The sequence below is a fragment of the Petaurus breviceps genome, unplaced genomic scaffold (assembly GCF_028583685.1).
Source record: "Petaurus breviceps papuanus isolate PSGF00001 unplaced genomic scaffold, PetGlider_PUasm1.0 612, whole genome shotgun sequence".
NCBI lineage: Eukaryota > Metazoa > Chordata > Mammalia > Diprotodontia > Petauridae > Petaurus > Petaurus breviceps.
In genome coordinates, this window is record NW_027186404.1 from 23,119 (window position 1) to 49,371 (window position 26,253).

The 26,253-nt window shown below is 38.5% G+C and overlaps 2 protein-coding genes across 4 annotated transcripts in view; one reads left to right on the plus strand and one right to left on the minus strand.

Moving 5' to 3' along the window:
• The window catches only part of LOC138173617 (tyrosine-protein phosphatase non-receptor type 3-like), a 61,428-nt gene that overhangs the window by 22,566 nt on the left and 12,609 nt on the right, over nucleotides 1–26,253 (plus strand). Inside the window, exons 4-10 of one of the 3 annotated variants that reach the window (XM_069103665.1) lie at nucleotides 6,275–6,365; nucleotides 9,691–9,752; nucleotides 12,044–12,190; nucleotides 14,421–14,549; nucleotides 19,687–19,832; nucleotides 21,302–21,437; nucleotides 24,379–26,227. In XM_069103665.1, the coding sequence (XP_068959766.1) occupies nucleotides 6,275–6,365; nucleotides 9,691–9,752; nucleotides 12,044–12,190; nucleotides 14,421–14,549; nucleotides 19,687–19,832; nucleotides 21,302–21,437; nucleotides 24,379–24,444 (777 nt within the window). In that variant the 3' untranslated portion in view covers nucleotides 24,445–26,227. Of the gene's footprint in view, nucleotides 1–6,274; nucleotides 6,366–9,690; nucleotides 9,753–12,043; nucleotides 12,191–14,420; nucleotides 14,550–19,686; nucleotides 19,833–21,301; nucleotides 21,438–24,378; nucleotides 26,228–26,253 lie in introns of those variants that run through there. The other 2 variants (XM_069103666.1, XM_069103664.1) reach the window with 2 other exon arrangements.
• LOC138173616 (uncharacterized) overlaps nucleotides 2,150–26,253 on the minus strand; it is an 81,488-nt gene continuing 57,384 nt past the window's right edge. The window contains exon 4 of the transcript XR_011171466.1: nucleotides 2,150–2,507. The gene's annotated coding sequence lies outside the window, so the exon portion shown is untranslated. The remainder of the gene's footprint in view (nucleotides 2,508–26,253) is intronic.

Sequence of the window (26,253 nt, forward strand, 5' to 3'; positions counted from 1 at the left end):
AATAACCAAATTTGTTAATCCCAAGTTAAGATTCTCTCTGCTCTATGATAAAATAATTAAGATAGATGTTTGGCCAACTGCCCAATTGTCAATATCCCCATATTGTTTTAATACCGTAAATTCCAGTTCTGTTTTTCCCCTACAACTTAATTCAGCAGATATTAAATGCTTACTGTGTGGAAGGCTCTGCAGAATCCCCATTTTCAAGAAGTTTATATTCTCCTGGGAGAATGCAACATGTCCCCAAATGAACAAATACAAAATAATTTCAGGAGATTGATAGGGTACTTACAACCAGAGGAAACAGGAAGGGAGGTTCGTGTAGGAGACCATACCTGAACTGGGACTAGGTGGAAGTGAAAACATTTAGTTTCATGTGGAGACACAGAAACAAAAGGAATAATAGCCAGTTCTGGAAAAAAAAAATAGTAGATCAATGTGACTGGAATAATGAATGTGTGGAGGAGATTAATGTGAAATATTCATGGAAATGTAGGTGGCAACAAGATTGTGCAAGACTTTAAATGGCTAAGAATTTTGTCATTGATTCTGAAGGTAATAAGGAGCCACTGGAGATTTTTTCAGCAGTGGAAGGACATGGTCAAGGCCTGTGTTTTCAAATTTCGATTAGGTAGCTGTGTGAAGGATGAATTGGAGACAGAAAAGACTGGAAGAGGGGAGACGAATTAGCAAGCCATTGTAATAGTCCAGGCAAGAGCCTGTGAAGGCCAGAGCTAGGGTAATGATGGTCTGTGTGGATGAAGAAAAGGGCATTGGCGGCAAGAAGATGATTCAGGTAAAACTGTCAGGAGTTAAAAACTGTTTAGATGTGGGGTGATGAAGTCGAGGAAGAAGTCAAGAATGAATTCAGGTTGCAGATATGGATGATGGGAAGAGTGGTGATGACCTCAGAAGAAATGAAGACTTTCAAGGAAGAGTGAGTAGGTTTAAGGGAGAAGAGGAGAAGCAGTGTAGCACAGTGGAAAGAGCAATGAATTCAGATTTTAGAAGGCATGGATATGATTCCCAGCTTAGACACTTACTTATTAGCTGTCTGATCTTGGGCAAGCCACTTAATCTCTAAAAATAATAATATCATGATAAACTATCATTTATATAACATTTACTGTGTGCCAGGCGCTGTGCTAAAAGTTTCATAAGTATTATCTCATTTTATCTTCACAATAATCCTGGAAGGGAGGTGCAGTTATCCCCATTTTACTGATGAGAAAACTGAGGTAAACAAGTTAAGTGACTTGCCCAAGGTCACACAGATAGTGTCTGAGGCTGTATTTGTATTTGAACTTAGGTCTTACTGGCTCCAAGACCAGTGCTCTGTTCATTGCACTACCTTATTATTTTCCTCATTTGCAAAATAAAAGGCTAGACTAGATAACTACTGTCATTCCTTCCCATCCCAATTCTGTTATGTGATCCTGTAACAAGTTCCATTTTGGACATATTGAATCTGAGAGGCCAGAGTAGTTTTCATATCTGGGTAGAGTTGTTTGGCAATCAGGTAGTGATATGGACCTGAAGATCAAGAGAGAGAGAGAGATTAGGGCTCAGTATGTAGCTATGATAATTGATTCCATGAGAGCTGATAAAATTGGAGATAGAGAAACAGAGGGAAAGAGGAATGGAATGGGGGAAAAGAGAGAGGGAGAGAGAGACAGGCAGATGAACAGACAGACAAACTGAAAAATAGTCTAGGAGGGCAGAATGAGGTGGACACAAGTTGAGGGGATAGCTTTGGCAAGTGGACCATATCTCCATTTGAGGCTGGAGTAAAGGAGGAGAGAATGGAGATGACAGAGGCTTTGAGATATAGAGTAAAGGAGAAGAGGGACCTTGTGGTAGATTGTCTCTATTATTTTTTTAAAGCAATGGGGTTAAGTAACTTGCTCAAGGTTACACAGCCAGTTATTTTGTGTATCTGAGGCCGGAACCGATCCCAGGTCTCCCTACGCCAGGGCCGGCGCTCTTACTCACTGTGCCACTTGGCTGCCCCTCCATTATTTTTTTTTAAAGTGGGAGGCAAGGTCATCTTCTGAAAAAGGAGGCAGGGTTTGGGGGGGGGGGAGTTAGGATGTTTGAGAATCATAAGATCATTGATTTATAGCCAAAAGATACCTTAAAGCCCACACTCTTCTTCTTTTTAAAATTTATTTATTTACTTTTAGTTTTCAACATTCACTTCTATAGGTTTTAAATTTTCTCCACCTCCCTCCCCTCCCTCCTCCCCAAAATGGTGTACAATCTGATCTAGGCTCTAACTATATATTCTTATTAAACATATTTTCACATTAATCGTGTTGTATAGAAGAATTAGAACAAATAGGAGGAAGCACAAGAAAGAAAAAACAAAACAAAACAAGAGAGCAAATAATCTGCTTCAGTCTACATTCAGACTCCATAGTTCTTTTTCTGGATGTGGATGGCATTTTCCATCATGAGTCTTCTGGAGTTGTTTTAGGGCCTTGTAGTGCAAGTCCATCCTCTTCATTCTACAAATGAGGAAACAGGGACAGAGCCAACATGGTGGGGTAGAAGCAGGAAATTCAGTGAGCTCCTGCCACAACCACCACCAAAACCTGTAAAATACATCTCTAAACAAATTTTAGAGCTACAGAACCCACAAAGTGACAGAGAGAAACAAATGTCCTGCTGAAGGCAGCCTGGCAGGCCAACAGGAAGGGTCTATTGCACCAAGCTGGGAGCCAAGCGCCATCCCGCTTGAGCCACGTGGTCCCAGCCCCAGGGTGGCCCCGACCAGCAGAACAGACTGGCCAGAGAGGACTTCAGGAGAGTGAATTACCAGCAGCTGTGGCAGTTTCCAGACTTCTCAACCCATAAATGCCAAAGAGAAAGTAAAAGGTCAGTGGGGAAACCTGTTGGAACCAGGTGATGGAAGAGTGCAGTCCAGCCCCTGTCCCTGGAGCAAGAGATAGTAGAGGCCCAGCAGCTGCTGCTGCTGATGCATGGCTGCCTCCGGAGCTCCTGGCCTGCAGATTGTAAGGGGATCAAGCGACCATTCATAGGGTAATCGCTCTTGCTTTAACCTGCTTGGATCTGGGTCTCTGTCTTGGGTGGTGATCCTGGAGTGAGAAATGTCAGTGTGCCAGAGCTTGTGGTGGCTGTAGAGAGGGCGCCTCCTCATAGCTCTGACAACATTTGCAAAAGTCTCAGTAACCAGAGTTCTACCATGGCAAAGAGCTCAAAAGTCAAGTAATTGGCTGTCAAGATGAGCACGCAGAGGAAGCACAATCAAACCATAGAATCCTTTTGGGGGGGCAAAATGGATCAAAACATGGAACTGGAAGAAGTCAACAAAGGCAAAACTCCTGCATCAAAAGCTTCCAAGAAAAAAATATGGACTGGCTACAGGCCATGGAGGAGCTGAAGAAGGATTTTGAAAAACAAATGAGAGAAGTGGAGGATGAAGAAAATCATGAAAAGTGAGTCAACATCCTGCTAAAGGAGACCCAAAAAATACTGAAGAAAATAACACCTTAAAAAGTAGACTAACTCAAATGACAAAAGAAGCCCAAAAAAGCCAATGAGGAGAAGAATGCCTTAAAAAGCCAAATTTCCCAGATGGAAAAGGAATTCCAAAAACTCACTTAACAGAATAATTCCTTCAAAATTAGATTGGATCAAATAGAAGCTGGTGACTTTATGAGAAATCAAGATACTATAAAACAGAACCAAACAAAAGAAAAAATAGAAGGCAGTGTGAAATGTCTCATTGGAAAAGCCACTGACCTGGAAGATAGATCCAGGAGAGATAATTTAATTATTATTGGACTACCTGAAAGCCATGATCAAAAAACAAATCTAGAAATCATCCTTCAAGAAATTCTCAAGGAAAATTGCCCTGATATTCTAGAACCAGAGGGCAAAATAGAAATTGAAAAAATTCACTAATTGCCTCTTGAAAAAGATCCCAAAAAGAAAACTCCTAGGAATATTATAGCCAGGTTCCAGAGTTCCCAGGTCAAGGAGAAAATATTACAATCAGTAAGGAAGAAACAATTGGAGTATTGTAAAAAAAATAATCAGGATAGCACAAAATATAATGACTTCTACATTAAGGGATTGAAGGGCTTGGAATATGATATTCCAGAGGTCAAAGGAGCTAGGATTAAAACCAAGAATCACCTACCCAGCAAAACTGATTCTAATGCTTCAGGAGGAAATATGGTCATTCAATGGAATAGAGGATTTTCAAACATTCATGATGATAAAACCAGAGTTTAATAGAAAATTTGACATTCAGATACAAGAAGCAAGAGAAGCATGAAAAGGTAAACAGGAAAAAGAAATCATAAGGAATTTATCAAAGTTGAACTATTTTCATTTCTACATGGAAAAACGATAATTGTAACTTGAGACTTTTCTCAGTATGAGGATAGTTGAAGTGTATGCAAATGTGTATGCATACATATATATGTTTATATAGGAGGGTGTAAATATGTGAGTGTGTGTATATGTATACATGTATACTTAGGGCACAGGATCAGTTGAATAGGAAGGGATGATATCTAAAAAATAAAATTAAGAGGTAGGAGAAGAATATATTGGGAGGAGATAGGTAGATAGAATAGTGTAAATTATCTGATATAAAAGAAGCACAAGAGAACTGTTACAATGGAGGGGAAGAACAAACAGGAAGGCAAAAGGTAATGGGTCAACCGTACTCTCATGGAATTTGGCTTAAGGAGGGAATAACATACACACTCAATTGGGTATCTTACACTGCAGGAAAGTAGGGAGGAAGAGAATAAGAGGGGGGATGATAGAGGGGAGGGCAGATTGGGGGAGAGGGTAGTTAGAAGCACATACTTTTGAAAAGGGACAGTCAAAGTGAAAAAATAAGTGGGGGTCAGGAAAGGATGGAAGGAAGTATAGTTAATCTTTCACAATATACTATGCAAACATTTTGCATAACTACACATGTACAACCTATATTGAATTGCTTATTGGGGGTGGGTGAAGAGGGAAGAAGGGAAAGAATCAGGAAATCAAAGTTTTAAAAACAAATGTTAAAACAATTCTTATTTACATGTAACTGGGAAACAAGATATACAGGCACTGGGGCATAGAAATCCATCTTGCCCTACTAGAAAGTTAGAGGGGAACGGGGGAGCATATAAGATAGAGCAGATTGGTGGAAGAGGTATTCAGTAGGCTTGCTGTTTTGGGGTGGGTGGTAGAGGAAAGATGGGGGGAAATTTTGTAACTCAAAATCTTCTGGAAATGAATGTTGAAAACTAAAAATAAAAAAGAAAAAATGAGGATACTTGAGAGGTCAAGTGACTTGCCCAGGGTCACACAGTTAGCATATGTCTGAGATAGGACTTGAACCCATTTCTTTCTGACTCCAAGTCTAATGCCCTATTCTCTATGCCATGTTACTGCATTGGGAACTGGAACAATCTCTGTATGGGGTATCACATAGGCCTAATCAGGAAAGAGTAACAAGGTTGCTGGGCAACGGTAAGGGCCTGGGTAATATTGGTTACAATCAGTAATGGACCCCATTGTCACAGTTTCATATTTTCTCCAAAAACATCCAAGTAAGATCAAAGAATGTGGATGGATAATACTGAGTCCTGCTTTTAAGATATGTATATGTGTTCTCTTTAATGAATTACAGAGATCATTTAACTAAAAATTAGAAATGAAAGTATTAGCATGTTAGGATTTTTAATTATGAATTCTTTATTGTGTATTGGGACAGAAATTTTGTCCCTGGGATACAGTGCTGAGACTCTGAAAGAATTAAAAGTGTTTATGCTCTTGGCAAATAGATTTTTTTTTTTTACTTCTTTGATAAACTGAAACATTTTTTCCTTCATTTCTGGACCTATCTGTGCTTTAACATTTCTAGTCTGAATAATTATCATTTTTTTTATACAATATTCTGTTTTTCTTCTTTTCTCTAGCATTTCTTAAATAACTGTCAGGCAGTTCAGATTTTCTATATTTTGGAATGATTATTTTCTGTCAATGACTCAAACCCATTCTTTTGAATTCTCTCTAAAAGATTTTCATATTGAGAAATTGTTGAATAGTAATGTCAACTAGAATAGTGGAATGTTTTATTGTATTTTTTGATGATAAGCTTTAAAATTGAACATGTAATTGCTTTTGAACCTAAAATGTTGATCCCTTGCGTAAGGAATCTTACCATAAAGTACTTGAATTTTGCAGAATTTTTCGCAGATATTTGTTGAATAATCTTGTGACTTCTCACTTTTATGTCATGTAGCAACTCTATAGAAAGAAGCCAGGTTTGCCCATCACATTTGCAAAACTGTCTCAAAATGTGGACAAAAACCGCTACAAAGATGTGCTGCCTTGTGAGTATCTAATGTTTCCTTCTTATACTCTACCCTCCCACGTTATCTCCCACTGTTGTTGGCAACTCACTTAGCCCTTCTTGGCTTTAAATTTTCTCCTATGTCAGGCTGTCTAAACTATGTCAAAATGGATAGATGACCATACAAGGGAGTCACTGTCAGTGTCTGTATGGGAGGATCAAGCATGGGTGTGAAGTAGCTTGTCTTTGAAACACAAAATAAATATGAGCCATTATTACTAAGTCTGACATAGAGAAATTGATTTTTCTGGATAAGTGCATGTGAGTTTTGTGAGTGTGGTATGGTGCTGTAGTCTCAAACTCAAAGAAAACCATATTAACATTATGTTCTATTGTATTTTTATTCATTTTATTAAATATTTCCCAGTTACTTTTTGATAGAGTTTGGTTGGCACTTGACAGCAGCCCCGGGTTTGACACCTTTGGTAGAGTGGAGAAGGCTCTGAACTCAGTCAGGGAGAACTGAAATCAAATCCTGCTTCAACTACATAGCTGGATGACCTTATGCTTATTGTGTTTCAGTCATGTCCAGCTCTTCATAACACCATTGGGGTTTTCTTGGCAAAGATACTGGAGTGGTTTGCCATTTCCTTCTCCATCTCATTTTACAGATGAGGGAACTAGGCAAACAGGGTGAAATGACTTGCCCAGGGTCACACAGCTAGTGAGTGTCTAAGGCCAGATTTGAACTCAGGAAGAGGAATCTTCCTGACTCCAGGCCCAGTGATTTATTCACTTTATTCACAGCACCACCTCACTGACCTCTTCACAGAGAAGTCAGTTTCTCTGTCCCTTACTGTGCTTATTTATAAAATGATAAAGTTAAACTCAGTGGCCTCAAATGTCCCTTCTCAATCTCAATCCATGATCTTATGGTTATCTTCCACCTCTTGATTCTTTCAGCTACATTTGAATTCTTTTTTTTGTGTGGGGTTAAGTGACTTGCCCAAGGCCACGTGGCTAGTTTTTATGTTAAGTGTCTGAGGTCAGATTTGAATTCAGGTTCTCCTGACTCCAGGGCCAGTGTGCCCCATTCACTGTGCCGCCTAGCCGCCCCTAAATTTGAACTCTTTAAAAAATAAACACTTAAATTACTGTCATCACATACAAAAGGGTAACAGAGCAGTGTTTAGAACAGAGATTCTTAACTGGGAGCTGTGACATTAAATTTTTATTTAAATTTATTTGAATATTTTGATAACTATCACATATATTTGTATATATTATTTCCTTTGTACTTCTGCATTTTATATTGTGTGTATATATGTACACATACATATATGAAGTATGTATGTATGTATGTGTGTGTACACACACACACATATATACACAGAGGTGTCGAGCCTGTAGGCCACTCCTAAGTGCCACCTGAACCACATTAAAATGTAATTAGAAAATATTTCACAAAATGAATAAAAATTCAGTAGAACATAGATCATCTTAATTTTGTTAATAATGGTTTTATATATGTTGATAGGTAGCTTATGTATTTAAAAACATGATTGTGTTTAACAGTTACCACACTGATACAAGGGTCTAATACTCAAAAGAAAAAAGAAAAAATGTTGCAAACCCTTGATTTAGAAGAATAATTTGACTGTGTGATCCAAAATCATTTTGGTCCCTACCTGACCATATACGTGATCATGGAATTTGGAGCTTTTGTTGAATTTCAGAAGTCTTTTTCTTAAGTCAATGATGATGCAAAAAGTGATGAATAAGCATTTGAACCTGCAGGACTTAGGGCTTAAATCAATCAAAAGAATGAACATAATATAGTAGCATTTTCTCTGGATAAAAATTGGACTGAAGCTGTCCACTCTGGAATAAAGTGCAATGTGTTTTCCTTTCTCTTCCCATCCCTCTTACCTATAGGTGGAAAGACCTTTGCTGTTCCTTCCCTACTCCTAGGGATCTCTGAGAAATGAAAGATATGGCCTCAGCTCTTAATAAGAGAGCTTAAAGAAGGAATAAGTCATATGCATGGGAAGAGATAACTAGTAATGAAAGCAGGGGGTAGGCAGATTTTTCTCAAGAAGTACTGCTTTACTGCTTACAAACAGTCCCAAACAGGAGACAAGACACTAGTTAAGTGTATAGAGTGCTTGACCTGGAGTCAGGAAGTCCTGAGTTCAAATTTAGCTGTGAGACCTTGATCAAGTCACTTAACATCAATTTTCCTCAGTTTTCTTATCTGTAAAATGGGGGTAATAATAGTGACTACCTTCCAGGGTTGTTGTGAGGATCAAATGGGATAATATTTGTAAAGCATTTAGCACAGTGGCTGGCATTTAGCAAACACCATATAAATGTTAATAATTACTATTATTATTAAAATTGAGGAACCATGAGGAGACCCCTTTGACTAGAATGAAAAGAAACTCATGGAAGATAAAATTGGAAAAGTGGATTGGTTGAATTTGAGTCTGAGGAGTTTGAGCTTTATTCTATAGGCAATGGAAAGCAGGTAAAAGCTTTTGAATAAGAGAGTAACATGATAAAGGTAGTTCTTTTAAAAACTTGTAGAAAATCTTTTAAAGATCTGTCATCCCATGGGGCGGGTAGGTGGTACAGTGAATAGAGCATTGGCCTTGGAATCAGGAGGACCTGAGTTCAAATCCAGCCTCAGACACTTAACACTTATTTAACTGTGTGACCTTGGGAAAGTCACTTAATCTTTGTTTGACTTAAGCTGCTGGAGAAGGAAATAGCAAACCACTCCAATATCTTTGCCAAGAAAACCCCATGTGAGGTCACAAAAAGTTGAACAAAACTGAACATAACAACAACAGCCCTGAGCAAGTCAGTCACTTCATCTCTTAGGGCCTTCATTCCCTCATCTGTAAAATGAAGGGGCTGACCTAGAATGAATTCCTTGGTCTCTGACAGTTCTAGATCTTTTGATCTTATCCAACCCAACATTATGTACATAGTCCTTTCTATAAGATGCCTAGGGTCATCACCCAAGTGCCAAGTATATAAGGGGTCATCATGGAAAAAGCTAGAAATGGGAAAACTTGCATTCTGGTTCTATTCTGCAAGTAATTTGCTATGTAACTTAGGCAAGTTGCTTCAATTCTCAAGGCCTTAGATAATTGTCTCCTTTTTTTAAACAATTTCTGGTTTTCTCTCAACTATTGTGGGAGTATCTGCAAATACCACACAGTCTTTGTACTGTTTGTTTCTATCTTTATACTGTGAGAATAGCCTTTATGTTACTAACAGTCCCTTGGAGCAAAAAAAGATAAAAATAGTTGCAAATTGGACTTTTTTGTAATAAAACAAAATTTTTCTCTTTTTTATAGATGATACCACTCGGGTATTATTGCAAGGAAATGAAGATTATATTAATGCAAGTTATGTGAATGTAAGTCAAATCTATATTTTTTTAAAAAATAATACTTAAAACAGCAATTCTCTTACATGTTGTCTTGTAGTGTCAATTGTAATTATATATTTAATTTTAAAATCATGAAAAAAATCACCACACCTTGTGTGATACATATTAATCTAAGTTCTCTTACAGACTATTTATCCTTGTGACTTTGGGCAAGACATATGACATCTCTCAAATTTTTTTGTTTCTCCATCTAAAAAATAAGGGTTGAATTAGTTGAGTTCTAAAGTCCATTAAGTTTTTTTGTTTTTATTATTTTTTCTCAATTGCATATAAAAATAATTTTGACATTTATGTTTTAAAATTTGATTTCCAGATTCTCTCCCTCCTTACTCCCCTGCCTGAGATGATAAGCAGTTTAGTGTAGGTTGTGTAGTCATGTAAAACATTTCCATATTAGTCATATTGTGAAAGAAAACACAGACATAGACACATACACACACAATAAAGTAAAAAGTAGTATGCTTCAATCTGCATTCAGATTTTTCCTCTGGAGGTAGATAGCATTTCCCACCATGATTCCTTTGGGATTGTCTTGGATCTTTGTATTATTGAGAATAGCTAAGTCATTTAGAGTTGATCCTCATACAGTATTGCTATTGCTGTGTATGGCATTCTCCTGGTTCTGCTCCCTTCACTCTGCATCAGTTCATGTAAGTCTTTCCAGGTTTTTCTGAAATTATCCTTCTTGTCATTTCTTATAGCCCCGTAGTATTCCATTACATTCATATACCACAACTTGTTCAGCCATTCCCCAGTTGATGGACATCCTCTCAATTTCCAGTTCTTTGCCCCCCGAAAAAAAAGCTTCTATAAATATTTTTGTACAAATAGATTTTTATTTTTTCCTTTTTGAAAAATCTCTTTGGGATACAGCCCTAGAATTGGTATTGCTGGATCAAAGAATATGCACATAATCTCCATTTGCCTCAGTTTCCTCAACTGTACAGTGGGAATAATAGCGCCTACCTCGCAGAGTTGTTGCCAGGAATAAATGAGATGATATTTGTAAAGCACTTCGCACAGTGCCCAGAACAGAGTAGGTATTACATAAATGCATATTCTTTTCTCCTCCCTTCCCCTGTTGAGAATCACCATTACCATTCCCTTTCAAAAACCAAAACATCATGATGCCAACTTCAAGCTACACTGCTGTCTGAACAGATTCCAAATGTACTCATAAAGAAAATGCACATAATTCAAGAAGGGAAAGAGATGGTTATAAAAAGTTTGGCAATATGACATTTGGAAGGCCAATATGATGAGTGATCTCTGGCAACTAGAATGAGCACCAAGCTGAGGTCAGGATTATCTAGATAATAATTATAGCTAAGGAAAAAGCAGATTGCTTTGTTGTTACAAATGGGTATGGTTATCTTTCCAGTAGCGATAAAATACAAAATACTTTGTAAAATGAAAACAAGAAAATCCTAGTAGAGGTGTGGGAGAAGGGGAGGCGGATGTCCCAAAGAGGTCACAAATAATTAAGAGCTGATTACAATAAAAATAGTAATAGATTGTATTTCTATAGCCCTTTAACTTACAAAGCACTTTGTACACAGTCTCATTTGATGCTCTATGAGGTCATTAGTGTTAAATAACCTTAATGCCATTTTTGAAGGTGATGAACCAGATCTAGAAAGGTAAATGACGTGGGGTGGCTAGGTAGTGCAGTGAATGTAGCACCAGTCCTGGAGTCTGGAGGACCTGAGATCAAATCTGGCCTCAGACACTTAACAAGTACTAGCCGTGTGACTTTGGGCAAGTCATTTAACCCCAATTGCCCTGCCCTCCCCCCTCCAAAAAGTTAAAAAAAAAAAAAAGGTAAAAGATTTGACCAAGATCCTGTAGTAAACAGATAAATTGGGTTTTAGGTTTGTTTGTTTTTTTAATTCTGTGCTCTTCTTACTGTACTGTGCTCAAATTACTCATTTAAAAATTACTTTAAAAACCCATTAAAATAGTTTCTATTGTATTGTATTGTACATATTCTATGTATTGTCTTTTGAGTATTATCTGACTTCCTTCTAAAGATTGTTTTGCTAGCGTGATGAAGATTACAATTGATGAACTGTCATTTTCATTGTTTAGGTTTTTTTTTAATTATTCATCTTTCTGAAAGCTAAAGTTGATTTTCACCATTTTCATCTTACAAAAAAATTACATCATCCATAATGTCAGCCAAGGGAAAGCGTTTAAAATCCAATTTCATGTCCATTTTGTAAATAGAACAAATTTTAATGAATTATATCTCTCACTAGATGGAAATTCCTTCTACAAAGATTGTGAATCTGTATATTGCCACACAAGGCCCCCTTCCACATACCTGTATGCACTTTTGGCAGGCAGTCTGGGATCATAAGTTATCACTTATCATCATGCTGACCACGCTTACAGAACGAGGACGGGTGAGTGTCTTTATTTTTATATCTTAATGAAAATCAGCTCACTCATTCCACCTTTTTTACTTCCAGAGTGTTTGGGTACTAACAAGTGCATAGAAACTTATTATTTTGAGGTTTTATCTGAACTTTGTTGAATAACATGGTATGTAGAAAAAGTATTGGGGTCAGTACCTAAGTTCAAATCCCAGTTCTGCTGCTTGCTGTATTGGGCAAGTCACTTGACCTCACTGGGCCTCAGTTTTTTTCATATGTAAAATGAAGGGATTGGGCTAGATGGTCTCTGATCATTTCCAGCTTTAAATCCCATGAAATATCTCTAAATTTTATGCTTCAGCTGCTAACTGCAGGTTCAGATTACTATTACATTCTTTGTTAGCTCTTTCTACATTATAAAATCCTGGATATCCATGATGACTAATACGTTACAAACATGATTCATTATTCCCTCCCATAAGCCTTGCCACTCCATTAGTGAAAATGGAGAGGAGGAGGAAACCTTTAGCTCTTTTGTTATAGTTTTGGGTTTTTCTGTGTCTTTAAGAAATTAATTTCTTTCCTTTCCCCCTTTTCCCCAGCTTAGTAAATAAGGCTTTTTATTTCTTATCAGATGGGTAAAATATTTCCCCTACTCTAATAAGAAGTTAAAATAATCGTATCCATAGGTAGGATGCCTATTTACATTCTGCTTTCTTTTTACTTGAGCTCCAAAACATTCACATCAAGAGTTGTTATTGTTGTTGAGTCATTTCAGGAGTATCTGACCCTTTGTGACCCCATTTGGGGTTTTCTTGGCAAAGATACTAGAGTGGTTTTCCATTTCCTTCTCCAGCTCACTTTACAGATGAGGAAACTGAGGCAAACAGGATTAAGTGACTTGACCAGGGTCACCCAGCTAGTAAGTGTCTGAAGCCAGATTTGAGCTCAGGAAGATGAATCGTTCTGACTCCAGACTTGTCACTCTCTACCTAGCTGCCCAAAAGTGGTTAAATAATACTAGTGGTGGTAGGGAAGCTTATGATATTTTATTTCATATACAAGAACAGTAAAATCCATTGTAATAAAAAGGTCTAAAATGTAACAACTATTCTATAGTTAAAACACCTCTTAGAGTGTCATTAAATGCTAAGAGTTTTTGAACCAATTTAAGGACCAAGACCCGTTGGCAGAAACAGTTGTAATTATAAGTTGTAACCATTGTGCAGTCCCAGCTAGTTTAAAGTAGATTCTTGTGGCCTGTCAGACAGTCAGTGACAAACACCCTTCTGAACAAGGTATAGGATTTGTAGTCAGCAAAGACTTTAAGCACCTCCTATGGGTTATTTGTCTGGGAGCCTACCCAGTAGAAGCCAGGCGGGCGTACTGTTCCTGATCCCTGGCTTTTCTCCAGAGTTCAGTTCAACAAATACTGATTAAATAACTACTCTGCACAAAACTCTGTGCTAGGCACCTGGAAAGATAGAAAATTTAGCAAATGGGTAAGACAAACAACCCAGATTTCTATAACATAAACTCTTCCCATGGCAGTCCTTTGGAGTGGTAGGGAAAGTCCCATGGGACATCAAGGGGAGGAAGTCATTAGCAGCTGGGGCAAGGAAGACGGAGGGGAATGAGATCAGAAAATTTTTTGGAGAAAATGGGCTTTAAAGAAAGAATAGGCAAAGAGCAGACATTCAGCAGTCTATTAGCAAGAACAGAGATAATTAAGAATTACCTAGGGATGATATTTATAGTTTAGATTGTTGAAAGGTCAGTGCATTGAGGGATTTTACTAGCACGATAGACACTAATGGAATATTCCTATGGCTGATCATGGGGACAAGGCAAAATAATGAGGCAAGCAAAGCTAGCATCAGGGAAATGAATGGGAAAATAAGTCTGAGTCAAGGGACCTCAGTTCAAAAAAATAGATTTAGTGTTGAGTCAGAAAGGTGGAAGTATATAGAAGGTTGTAATGTTAGACAAATTTCAGGGTTCCAAATTTTGAAGATCCTAAGATGGTAAAATCCTACCATTATTTTCTATATCTCATCTGTACTTCATCCAGAGCTATGCATACGGTAGATAGTTGTAGATTTAAAGCTGCAAGACTTAAAGCAGTCATGTGGTCCTATTACCTCATTTTGTTGATGAGGATGAAATCTTATACGTTGTACATGCATTATAATTTGTCAGAAGGATTTGATTCATATGAAAAATGGATTAAAACTAACTCATTCTTTTGTTGTTTTTGTAGACCAAATGTCATCAGTACTGGCCCAATCCTCCAGATGTCATGGAATATGGGAACTTTCGTATCAAATGTCAGTCGGAAGTTTGCACCATTGCCTATGTTTTTAGAGAAATGCTGGTCACAAAAATTGAGGTAAACATTGGCAGGTCATACAATATATTGGTATGGAGGACAGTAACTCAGTGTCTACTCTTATTTCCTCCTAGTTTATTTGTGACTAGACATGAATGAATGATTTTATCTTCTACAGAATAAAGTATAGGTTAGCTAGGTGGCACAATAGATAGAGTGCTAGACCTGGAGTCGGGAAAATATCTTCTTGAGTTCAAATCCAGCCTCAGAGACTTACTTACTGTGTGACCCTGGGCAAGTCACTTAACCCTGTTTGCCTCAGTTTCCTCATCTGTAAAATGAGCTGGAAAAGGAAATTTGCAAACCATTCCAGTATCTTTGCCAAGAAATCCCTAAAAGGGTTCAGGAATGACTAAAATAATTGAACAACAAAAGAATAACAAACTGGTCCTTACTTGGACCTTAAAATGAAATTTTGAGGATGTATAAACATTGTACCCATGTATTTTTGTGTAGACAAAAGCTCCAGCACACTATATAAATTTCACATTTTTCTATTTTAAATCAAATAGCTTACTTTATGTAGTGCTTTAAGCATTGATAAACACATTCTCTCTCTCTCTCTCTCTCTCTGTATATATTATACACACACAATATATCAGAAAGTTTTGTTCTGATAATTCATTTTTTGAGTGAGGCATAGTGAAAAGAGTATTGATATGGAATCTAGAAATCTGGATTTAAATCCTGCTTCTAATGCCTGCTATATGCAAGTCACTTAACTTCCTCTAATTTCAGTTTCTTCATCTACAAAACAGTGGTAATAATACTTACACCCCCTAACTCAGAGGTTTGGTGTGAGGAAAACACTTTGCATAAATGACCTATAAATGTGAGTTTTCGTGTGGTGAGCTCTCTGTGGCCCATCAGTCAGCTATAATACAAAGTCTTCACAGAGTTAAAATTTTATAACTCCTGAACTCTAGGTACTTAACACGCTACTCTGAATGTTCTGCATCAGATGTGTTAGACTTATGGCCTGTGTGAGACCTGAACCAGAAAGAAATGTAATTGGGAAATGTTTAACAAAATAAATAAAAGAACAGTACAACACAGATAATGTTTGTTTGTGGTTCTCAAAGTCAATATGTAGGCCTCTGGGATCTGATTTAGATCAGTGGTTCTTAACCTAGGGCCTGGGAAACCAAAAGGGTCCAAGGATAGATTTCAGAGGTTCTGTCAACTTGGCTGGATTCAAACATACACACGCACGCATACACACACTATTTTCACTAGTCTTTGATTTCCTTTGTAATCCTACATATTTTATTTTTATGGTTTAAAAAAAAACATTATTCTAAAAAAGGGTTCCGCAGGCATCCCCAGACTGCCAAAGGGGTCTAGGACAGAAAAGAGTTAAGAACCCCCCTGTCCTAGATAGTCCAGTAAGACCTGACCCAATCAGGCAGCCAGGGAATTTGAGACATGTCAAGGGATGTTACAGAATCATGGCCATCCCTGAGTTCCTGAAGCCCCCTAAAGGAGCCTTGCAGCTGGTGCCACACTTGATGTACCAGTTCACAGAGATGTAGGTAATAACTTCCCTGGCCAGCACCGCTAGGCAGCGTGACTAGGGAGACAACAGATGCCTTCAGGCAAAAACAAAACAAATAGTAGACTGGTGGAAGGACCTTGGCTCCTGAAAGAAAAATTTTATTTAAGCTTTTCCATAAAACAGAGTATGTGCCACTTTGTGGTTGCTCCACAGAGAAGTGATGGAAGTGTTTACAGTAAATAGTTTATTGGCATAGAGGGGAGGCTAATTTTTTTTCCATCATTATCATTGATTCTAGGCTTCAAGGTTCTTTCTGGATTTTTTCCCCCTTTAAAAATGCACTAGATTGGTTACTTATTCAAGTGATGACTGGTTAGCTGTCTTCTTAAAGAGTTATAGATTCACATTGCTTGTTAACCTGACTCCTCACATGAGGCACCCCAGCCTAACTAAGGAAGCTAAAACTTCCAAGCATTTGAAGGAAGTAAACTAGGTTCCAGTTAGTACTAATAAATTGGTCCCATTTAGTGATCACACTATTTGAATCCACATAGGGTTGGAACTAGTTACCATATCATACATAATGATAACTTGAAATGGTATGAATTCAAACACATGGCAGCCACTTCACAGGATCTGAGACCTATCTGTACTCACAGTGGGAAAGAGCAAATGAAATTTGACATCTTATCCATGGCTTACCGTGTTTCCCCGATAATAAGACCTATCCCGAAAATAAGCCCTCCCCTTACTGTGTAAGATTCCTCGAAAATAAGCCCTCCCTCGAAAATAAGCCCTATTGAGATTGCTGCTGTAGTGAAGGTGATCCCCTGCGCTACACACTACACTACGGTACCCTCTGTATGCACCGTCCCCCCCCCAGTGAAACGCACGCCGTGCTCCGAGCTGCATCCAATCAGAGCTGCAGCAGTGAGCGCGTCATCCTGTTCTTCCCCAGTGATTTGCTTGCTGGCACCATTGAGAGCAGTGCCGCGGAGGAGAGCTGAGGCAGGACAACATAAGCCCTCTGGTGTTTTTCTTTCCAAAAAAATTAATAAGACAGCGTCTTATTATTGGGGAAACACGGTAGGAAATGATCCCACTATAAGAAGTTTAGGCTGGACTTCATGCAGAAGATTTGGGAAGAGGCTCTATTTGATTAATTAAATTATTAGTACATGAATTAGTGTCAAGAGATAGGTGTTTTATTTGCAAATTAGGGTGGCATCTTAACCTATCCAACAATTCTTCATGATATTCTTATGGACGAGATGGTAGGTCATCCCTGAATGATAATGACAATTAACATTTATAAAGATTTTTTTTAAAAAGACATTTAGGGGACAGCTAGGTGGCACAGTGAATAGAGCACCAGCCCTGGAGTCAGGAAGACCTGAGTTCAAATGTGGCCTCAGACACTTAACACAAAAACTAGCCATGTGACCTTGGACAAGTCACTTAATCCCAATTGCCCTCCAAAAAGCAAAAGAAAAAAGACATTTATCAAGTTTACAAAATATCTTATATACCTGATTCATTTGATTCTCCCAAAAACCCTGGCAAGTAGATGCTACAAATAATATTACTATTAACTCTAGTTTACAGGTGAGAAAACTGAGAGATAAGCTAGGTGATTTGCTCATAGTCATAATGCTAATAAGTATTTGTTGTTGTTATTGCTTGGTCATTTTCAGTCATGTCCAACTCTTTGTTACTGCTTTTGGGATTTTCTTGGCAAAAATATTGGAGTGGTATACCATTTCCTTCTCCAGCTTATATTACAGAAGAGGAAACTGAGGCAAAAAGGCAAAGATATTGGAGTAGTTCTCCAGTTCCTTCTCCAGTTCGTATTATAGATGAGGAAACTGAGGCAAAAAGGGTTAAGTGACTTGTCCAGAGTGACACAGCTAGTAAGAATTTGAAGCTGGAGTCAGGGCGTCCTGACTCTAAACCTGGCACTCTACCTACTCTCTGCAGGTTGAGATTCAAACTCAGATCTTTTTGACTCCAGGTCCAGGATTCTATGCACTGTGCTATGTTTCCTAGTGGTATTAACAACAGTTTGTACAACTCTGTAATTTATTTGAATGACACTACTTAAAAGACTGTTGATTACTGGATTGGAATCATCTTGGAAGGAGGTCTCTAGTATTATGTCTTAATGGTCTGGCTTCTGCAGATTGAATTAGTATCATTTATCAGATCTGCAGGTGACACAAAACTGAAAGGGAGGGATAGCTGATATGTTGGATGGCAGAATTAGGATTTGGAAAGTTCCAACTGAGACGAAACTCACAAAATTAAATTTAATAAAGGATAATGATACATCCTATACTTATCCACAGCATGTAGGGAGAGGAAACAATAAACTGGGGAATGAGCACTCCACGAAGCAGCATTTGGCAGGTTCACCCCACGGGTCTGGTTAGACTATTTAAATGTGAGTTTCAGCAGTGGTGAGTGAATGGTTTTCTGGAACAGTAGAGCAGTATGAATGGGAAGGGTTTTCCCTTTCTTCTATGTAAGTTCTCCATCCCTGACACCCCTACTAGAATGTGAATTCTTTGAGACAGAGACCATGGTTTTCCTTTCTTTGTATCTCAGTGCTTTGCACAGAGTCTGGCACTTAATAGACCCTCAGTAAATGCTTGGTGACTGATTGTTCGCCTGAAAGGATGCCCAGTGTGTATATCTTGAATTATGTGTGTGCCTTGAAGGGCCATTGTATAAGCCCCATTTGTCTTATCTTCTGGAACCACATAGGTGAGCAGCAGTCTTCTGTTTGCCTTTGTCTTATAAGGTTGGAGGGAGGGGACATAAGGGACATGTGGCTTCAGAGTAACTAATGTGAAAAAGATCTGAAGGGTGAGGGGAATAGACAGTTATATAAGTGTATACTCTGTGTCAGGCATTGTGCAAAGTGCTTTTTATAAATATGAAATCATTTGATCATACAGGGTTACAAGCTCAGTAAAAGTCAGTAGTGTGGTGGTGGTAGTGGTTCAGTAGTGTCTGACTCTTTGTGGCCCCATTTCAGGTCTTCTTGGCAAAGATACTGGAGTGGTTTGCCATTTCCTTCTCTAGCTCATTTGACAGATGAGGAATTGAGGGAAACAGATTAAGTGACTTGTCCAGGGTCACACAGCTAGTAAGTATCTGAGACTATTGCACCTCCCAACTGCCCTCAGCAATGTGGTATGGCAACCAAGAAGGCTCTAATAGGATCTTACCCTGTAATCCATAACTAGGGAGAAGATGGTCATCCTCTAGCCTACCCTGATTAGACCACAGTTGGGGTAGTGTTTTCAGTTCTGATTGTTATGTTTTAAGGAGATTAACAAATAAGAGTAATAAGTAAGATGATGAAACCATGCCATGCAAAGATCAGATGAAGGAACTATAGAGAAACATCTTCTAAGAAAATACTTACACAGGCATGACAGCCTTCTCCAAGTATTCACAGGGTTTGACAACAATGTAGGGAGGCAATGTGGCCTGGTGGAAGGAACATGAGACTTGGAAGACCTAGATTCAAGCTACTGCTGTGAAATTTTCCTGCAATGAATGGTATGACTTACTCTGAGCCTGAACTTATGAGTGAATAAATGAATCTGAAGTAAGATACACCCTTTTTCACTGCAGACAGGGGAAGAGCACACAGTTACTCATCTCCAGTATGTCGCTTGGCCTGATCATGGGGTTCCTGAGGATTCATCAGACTTTTTGGAATTTGTAACCTATATGAGGGCAATGAGAGTGGAAAATGAACCCATCTTAGTTCACTGCAGGTATGTTGTTTAAGATAAATTTGTTTTGGGGTAGAAAAGGAAGGAGAAGTTTATGGTATTAATCTTGAATCCTAGTAAGACCTGTACTTTTTTTTTTTTACTTTCTATACCCAGTAATCTCTTTGATACTTAACAAGAGTAGTGAACTGATCCAACCACTCTGAAGAACAATTTGGAACTTTGCCCAAAGGGCTATAAAACAGTGCATACCTTTTAACCCAGCAATACTACTACTAGGTCTGTATCTCAAAGAGATTTTAAAAAAGGAATACAACTTATTTGTACAAAAATATTTATAGTGGATCTTTTTGTGGTGGCAAAGTATTGGAAATCATGGGGCTGCTCATCACTTAGGAGATGACTGAACAAGTTGCGGCACATGATTGTGATAGAGCACTATTGTGCTATAAGAAATGAGGAGGGAGACAGTTTCAGAAAAACATAGCAAGATCCAATATGAACTGATGCAAAGTGAAGTGAGAACTGGGAGATCATTGTGCACAACAGCAGTGTTGATCATGTGACAAGCTAGGCTACTCCATTTGGATCAATACAGTAATTCAAGACAGTCCTCAAAGACTCATGATAAAAAAAAATGCCATCCATCTCCAGAGAGAACTGATTGACTCTGAGTGCAAATTAGAGCTAACATAGAAATTCTGTTCTGCATGATTTTACATGTATAACTGATATCATATTGCTTACTTTCTCTATAGGTATGGGAGGGTATAGGAGGAAGGGAACTCAAAATTAAAAAAGAAAAGGATGCTAAAAATAAATAATAAATGAAAATATGAAGAAATACTTAACAAGATTTAGAAAACTAAAATACAAAGCCTTGTGATTCATGTGAAGTCATAAGAATCATTAGATGGAAAATAAAAATATCCCCTAGCATAATTTCCTGCCATGAAAAATTTTCTGTTGTCTACATGCTTTAATTCTTTAATCTAACGGACAAATACATGTGTAAGGAAGGGGAAGGATATTTTTATATTTTACCAAAAAATTAAACCATAAAAAGATCATCCTTACTGTTCATTTAAAAATATTCCAACTGGAGCTCTTTACTCAAGTTGAATAAATTGAAATATTTACTCAACCTCTCCCCACTCCCACCCCATAATTTTAAGGTCAGTGTTTATGGTTTAAATGTTATTAGAATTTGCATCGATTTTTATGAGTTCCCTGCATAATATGTAAAATCAGAGTTCCCAAATAACTAAAAACACCATATTAAAGTACTCACTAGGGTTGTCTCATAGAATCTCACAATGGAAGCGAACCCTAGGAACATCTGGTCCGACTTGAACCTGAAAAAGAATCCATTCTCCAACATGCCCCTTATTCCCAAAGGTTATTTTTTTTCCTTTAGAAAGATGTGGCATCTAACCTGTGGCATTCCAGCTGATTCCAAGTCCAAACCTGTCTTCCTAATGCACCATTGCTTTCCTTGTTTCATTTTTCAGTGCCGGAATAGGTCGAACTGGTGTGTTGGTCACTATGGAAACAGCCATGTGTTTAATTGAAAGAAACCAGCCTGTTTATCCATTGGATATTATCCGAAAAATGAGAGAGCAGCGTGCAATGATGGTGCAGACATCGGTGAGTTAGAATACTAACCTAATCCTAGATGATGTGGGGTCCTCACCAAGACATTTTCATGCTAAATGTTTCATACATTACAGTCTCTGTAAAATAACCATTTTCCTTGGTATCTTCAAAGGTATATAGTTTCAGTATCTAACTCAGTGGGCTTACATTTTACCTAACAGTTTAGTTTCTGTAGACAAATGTATCACCTTTTTTAAGCGATAATTCTAATTGAGATGTGAATTCAGCACATTCATTGGATGAGCATTTATTAATTGCAGACTGTAATATTTCCACTTCCTTACATATTCTGCCGTCCACCAGAGGTATATAGTCTATAGTTGGAATGAAAACTCTGTTATTGTCTTTGAATTCTTTCCCTCATGCTCAGGGCCACCACAATATTCCTTTACATAGTGTTTGTCTAACTTGTTTTAAGGTCAGGTCTTGCCTAAGCAGAAAACACTGTGCTGGGGGGAGTAAATTTGGCTACCCCTTGTTCCCATAAAATGCCAGGACCGTTTTAGCTTATCCAGAACTACTTTCTGTGCACCAGTGAAAAGACTCAGAAACTGTGATCTTTAAAAGACAAACAGATACACAGCCCCACCCGACTTTCTGCCATTTTTTTTGTGTTATGATAGTGCAGGAAAACAGTTAACCATTTCTTTAGCCTAATGGTTATTTATTCACCTGAGCCCTTCAATTAAATATAATTGTCTCCCTGTTTTATTTCTGTGATAAAAATAGCCTAGGATATTGGCTTCTCTACCAAGATTTTGGATCCTGTCTTTCAGAGTTTTGCTGTTAATAGATGGATGTATTCATGAAGTGATTGAAATTAAATAGATAATCAGGAAAGGAAAGGGTCATTATTACTATAGCATTGTTCTTGGAGCTCATACATAGAACTATTCTTTTTAAATAAACAAGTGGAGATTTCTATGTATAGGACATAGTAACGTGACTGTCTTGATAAACTGAGAGTACATAGAGATTGCTCAAAATTGCTTTAAATCTCTCTCTTTTAAGATCTCTTCAGATGTTATTGCCACATGTTTTGTTCTGGTAAGCAAGTTCCCTTCAGAAGTTATTTCTACAGTGTGAGCTCTCTGACCTTGGAAGAGCATCTGTCTAGGCTTTGGTGGACTTATCTGGAGAATGAGGGGTTTGAAATAAGTGTTCTCTCAAGTCTCTGCTGAGCTGAGACATTCTCCATAACCTTGGAACACTAAACTCTCTTGGTAATGCACTTTGAAGGAAAGACAACTCTTAAAAGCTGTAGATTACTACGATAGTCAGTGTTAGGAATCCAGGCTCTTGCCTTTAGGTAGAATAGCTCCCTCCTGTTCTACCTACACCCTTCTATTCTACCTACAGTCATCCAACAGGAAATGAGCAGGTCTACATGTGCCAAATAGAAAACACTTCTGGTAACAACAGTAAGACAATTACTCAACATGAGGGACCCAGACCTATAGCCCTAGAATACTCTAGGAGGAAGAAAGCAAGAGGAATTAATTACTGAGGCGGTAAGCTAGGATGTGTTCATCAACTGCCTCTCTCCCTTAGGGCAGTTAATATCTGACCAATCAGAATCAGTGTCAGGAATCCCTGACCCAGGGTTATCTTATTCTTGCCACCTGCCTTATCATAGCCAAACAAGGTGATTACAATGCTGAAGTGCTTTCACAGTAAAATTCTGGGATCAGTGTTCACCAAGGAATTCCCTTCCTGCAAGAGTTAGGATTTGCCTATTTAAAATTGAGTTCGAGCTGCTTTTAACCCACTCTTATGCTCCCAAGAAAGCGAGGTGAAAGGACCTAATCTCTCTGATTAATGTGAAGAAACTAAGGAAATGGCCTGACCTGGTCAAATTGCCAGGAATGATAATTATTGATACTAACTGGTCCAGACTAGGTTAAGTAGTCTGAGCCTATATCATTGAGCCTCTCCCAATCTTTCTTCTTCAGGAACAACATCAGGGAAGACAAGCAGTCACTCATTTGAAAACAGGTTGTAGGGGCAGCTAGATGGCAGTGAATAGAACACTGGTCCTGGAGTCAGGAGAACCTGAGTTCAAATATGACCTCAGACTTTTGACAGGTACTATCTGTGTGACATTGGGCAAGTCACTTAACCCCAATTGCCTTGCTTTCCCCACTCCGAAAGGTAAAACAAAAACAAAATCAGGTTATATCCTAAGATTTTTTTTTTCTTCAGATTTCGCTAGTAGTGCTAACACAGTGGATAGATCACTGGGCCTAAAATCAGGAAGATCTGAGTTCAGATATGGCCTAAGACCCTTACTGGCTGTGTGACTCTCTTTGACTCAATTTCTTCATCTGTACAGTGGGGATAATAGCAGCACCTGTCTCCCAGGGTTGTTGAGGATAAAGTAAGATACTAATCATAAGGCACTAAGCACAGTGCCTGACATATAGTGCTAAATAAATATTAGCTACTTTTTTTTTCATTTACTCACTTACTTTCCAATGTCTGTAAAAGTGTTAGTGCTCACTGAATTCTCTCGAACCACAGAAACAGAGTATTTTCCCTTCTAACTGGACTATTTTGAATGTTCAGGGTTTTTGTCCCTCTTCCAAGTGGGGGGGGAAAAAGAAAACAAAACAAAATTTTGTAACAATGTGTTACAAAACTTGTAACAAATACAACAGATTTATAACAAGCCAAACAAATTCTCATTTTGGCCATTGCCAAAAATATGTCTGGTTCTATATCCAGATCCTCTTACTGTTTTTGTCAGGAGGTGGGTAACGGCCTTCATCACTGGGCCTCTGGAATTGTGTGGTTGGTTCTTACAGCCATAATTTTCAGTTCTGAGGTATTTTCTAAAGTGTGTCATTAGAAATCCATAATTTATATTAACAATCGTTATGGGTCCAATAGACTTTTGTGGATTGACCTGGAAACCTAATATTGTGTCTCTAAGAAAATATATTCCAAATTAGAACTCAGGAATCTGAAGATGTGTATTATCAGAGAGGAATCTTATTGACCCTGGAAGAGAAAAGAGAAACTCTCCTCCTAGCTGCATTCCACTGAGCCTGAAAGAGGGAAATACTCCGATTTAGCGGCAATAGCAGGCAGAGTAACCCCATCTGTGCCGGCTACGGTGTGACTGCTCACCAAACAGACTTCCTCCTCACCTGTGACTTCATTCTTCTGCCAGAGACTCTTCACCCATCCCTGTCAGTATGTTTTCTCCCCAGGGAAAGGAGAACCTTCCCTGTTATTTCAGTAGCTACTTACTTCTCTATTATGGGAGTAAGCTCCTTGCCCCTAGAGGATGAGTCCAGTCAGCTTTGCCCATATGTGTCCAGTCATTCATTCAACTGGCATTTATTAGGTGAGTGCCTGCTACTGTGTTTCCCCGATAATAAGACCTATCCCGAAAATAAGCCCTCCCCTTACTGTGTAAGATTCCTCTAAAATAAGCCCTCCCCCGAAAATAAGCCCTATTGAGATTGCTACTGTAGTGAAGGTGATCCCCTGCGCTACACGCTACATTACGGTACCCTCTGTATGCACCGTCCCCCCCCCCCAGTGAAACGCACGCCATGCTCCGAGCTGCATCCAATCAGAGCTACAGCAGTGAGCGCGTCATCCTGTTCTTCCCCAGTGATTTGCTTATTGAATAAAGGTACATTTTTTTGTTCACATTTACCTGTTTATTAAAATTGCTGTCAATGTTCATTAAGCCCTCCCCTGAAAATAAGCCCTCTGGTGTTTTTCTGTCCAAAAAATAATAATAAGACAGTGTCTATTATCGGAGAAACACGGTATCTGCAGAGGGTCGTGCCTAGGTTCTGAAGGAGTTACTAAGCATAGATGTTTATAGGTTCACTTTCCTTGGGAGCCAGAAGATCATGGCAGAGAACCTAGAATGGTAGATTTTGAGCAAGAAGGAACTATAGAAGGCAACTTTTTATTCTTGTTCTTAGCTGACTAAGGAGGCCAAGAAGGTGAGCCAAGGCCATCATTTAAATTATTTTTAATTATCTTCAACTATCCAAGAAGGGCACTATTCCACTTATGCCTAAAGCAGAGAAAAGCAATGAGTAGCTACAAATTTGAAGATAAACTTCAGGGCTGGCCTGAAGTCTCAGAGCTGAAACCTTGGAACCAGACTGTTCTAGACTCAGAAGGGGATGAATGGGATACCCATATAAGGAGTCAGGGTTAGCAGGACCTAAGCATTCAGGTAAAACCTATTGGTAATCCCAAAGTGTAAGCTCCATGGGGCAGGGGCTATAGGTATTCCTTTCTCCATTCCCCATCACAGTTTCCCTATATCATGGATTATCATAAGAAATTAAATGGGAATTAGGGGGAGTTTTGTGGAAGCCACAGACAATACAGAAAAAGTTTAGAAACTCAGAAATTAATAAAATGTGTATAGTATCAACACAAATTTTACAATAAGGTACTGTAAACACCTCATAAAAAGAAAAAATTCAGGGGTGGCTAGGTGGTGCAGTAAATAGAGCACTGGTCATGGAGTCAGGAAGACTTGAGTTCAAATCCAGCCTCAGACACTTAACATTTACTAGCTGTGTGACCTTGGACAAGTCACTTAACTCCAATTGCCCTGCCTTCTCCCCTCCAAAAAGAAAAAAAAAATTCAGACCATCTCTGGTACGAAGGGAGGGCAAAAAAATGTTACACAGATTTTCCAGGTCGAGGGGGTGCCGCACCCCAAATTCCAGAGGTGTGGAAGGGATAACTACATCTTGTTTAATGTTGCGGGCGTTTGCCCTCACAACAGATCTAGACGACTAGCCCCACGGCCCTCTTACTTACCCAT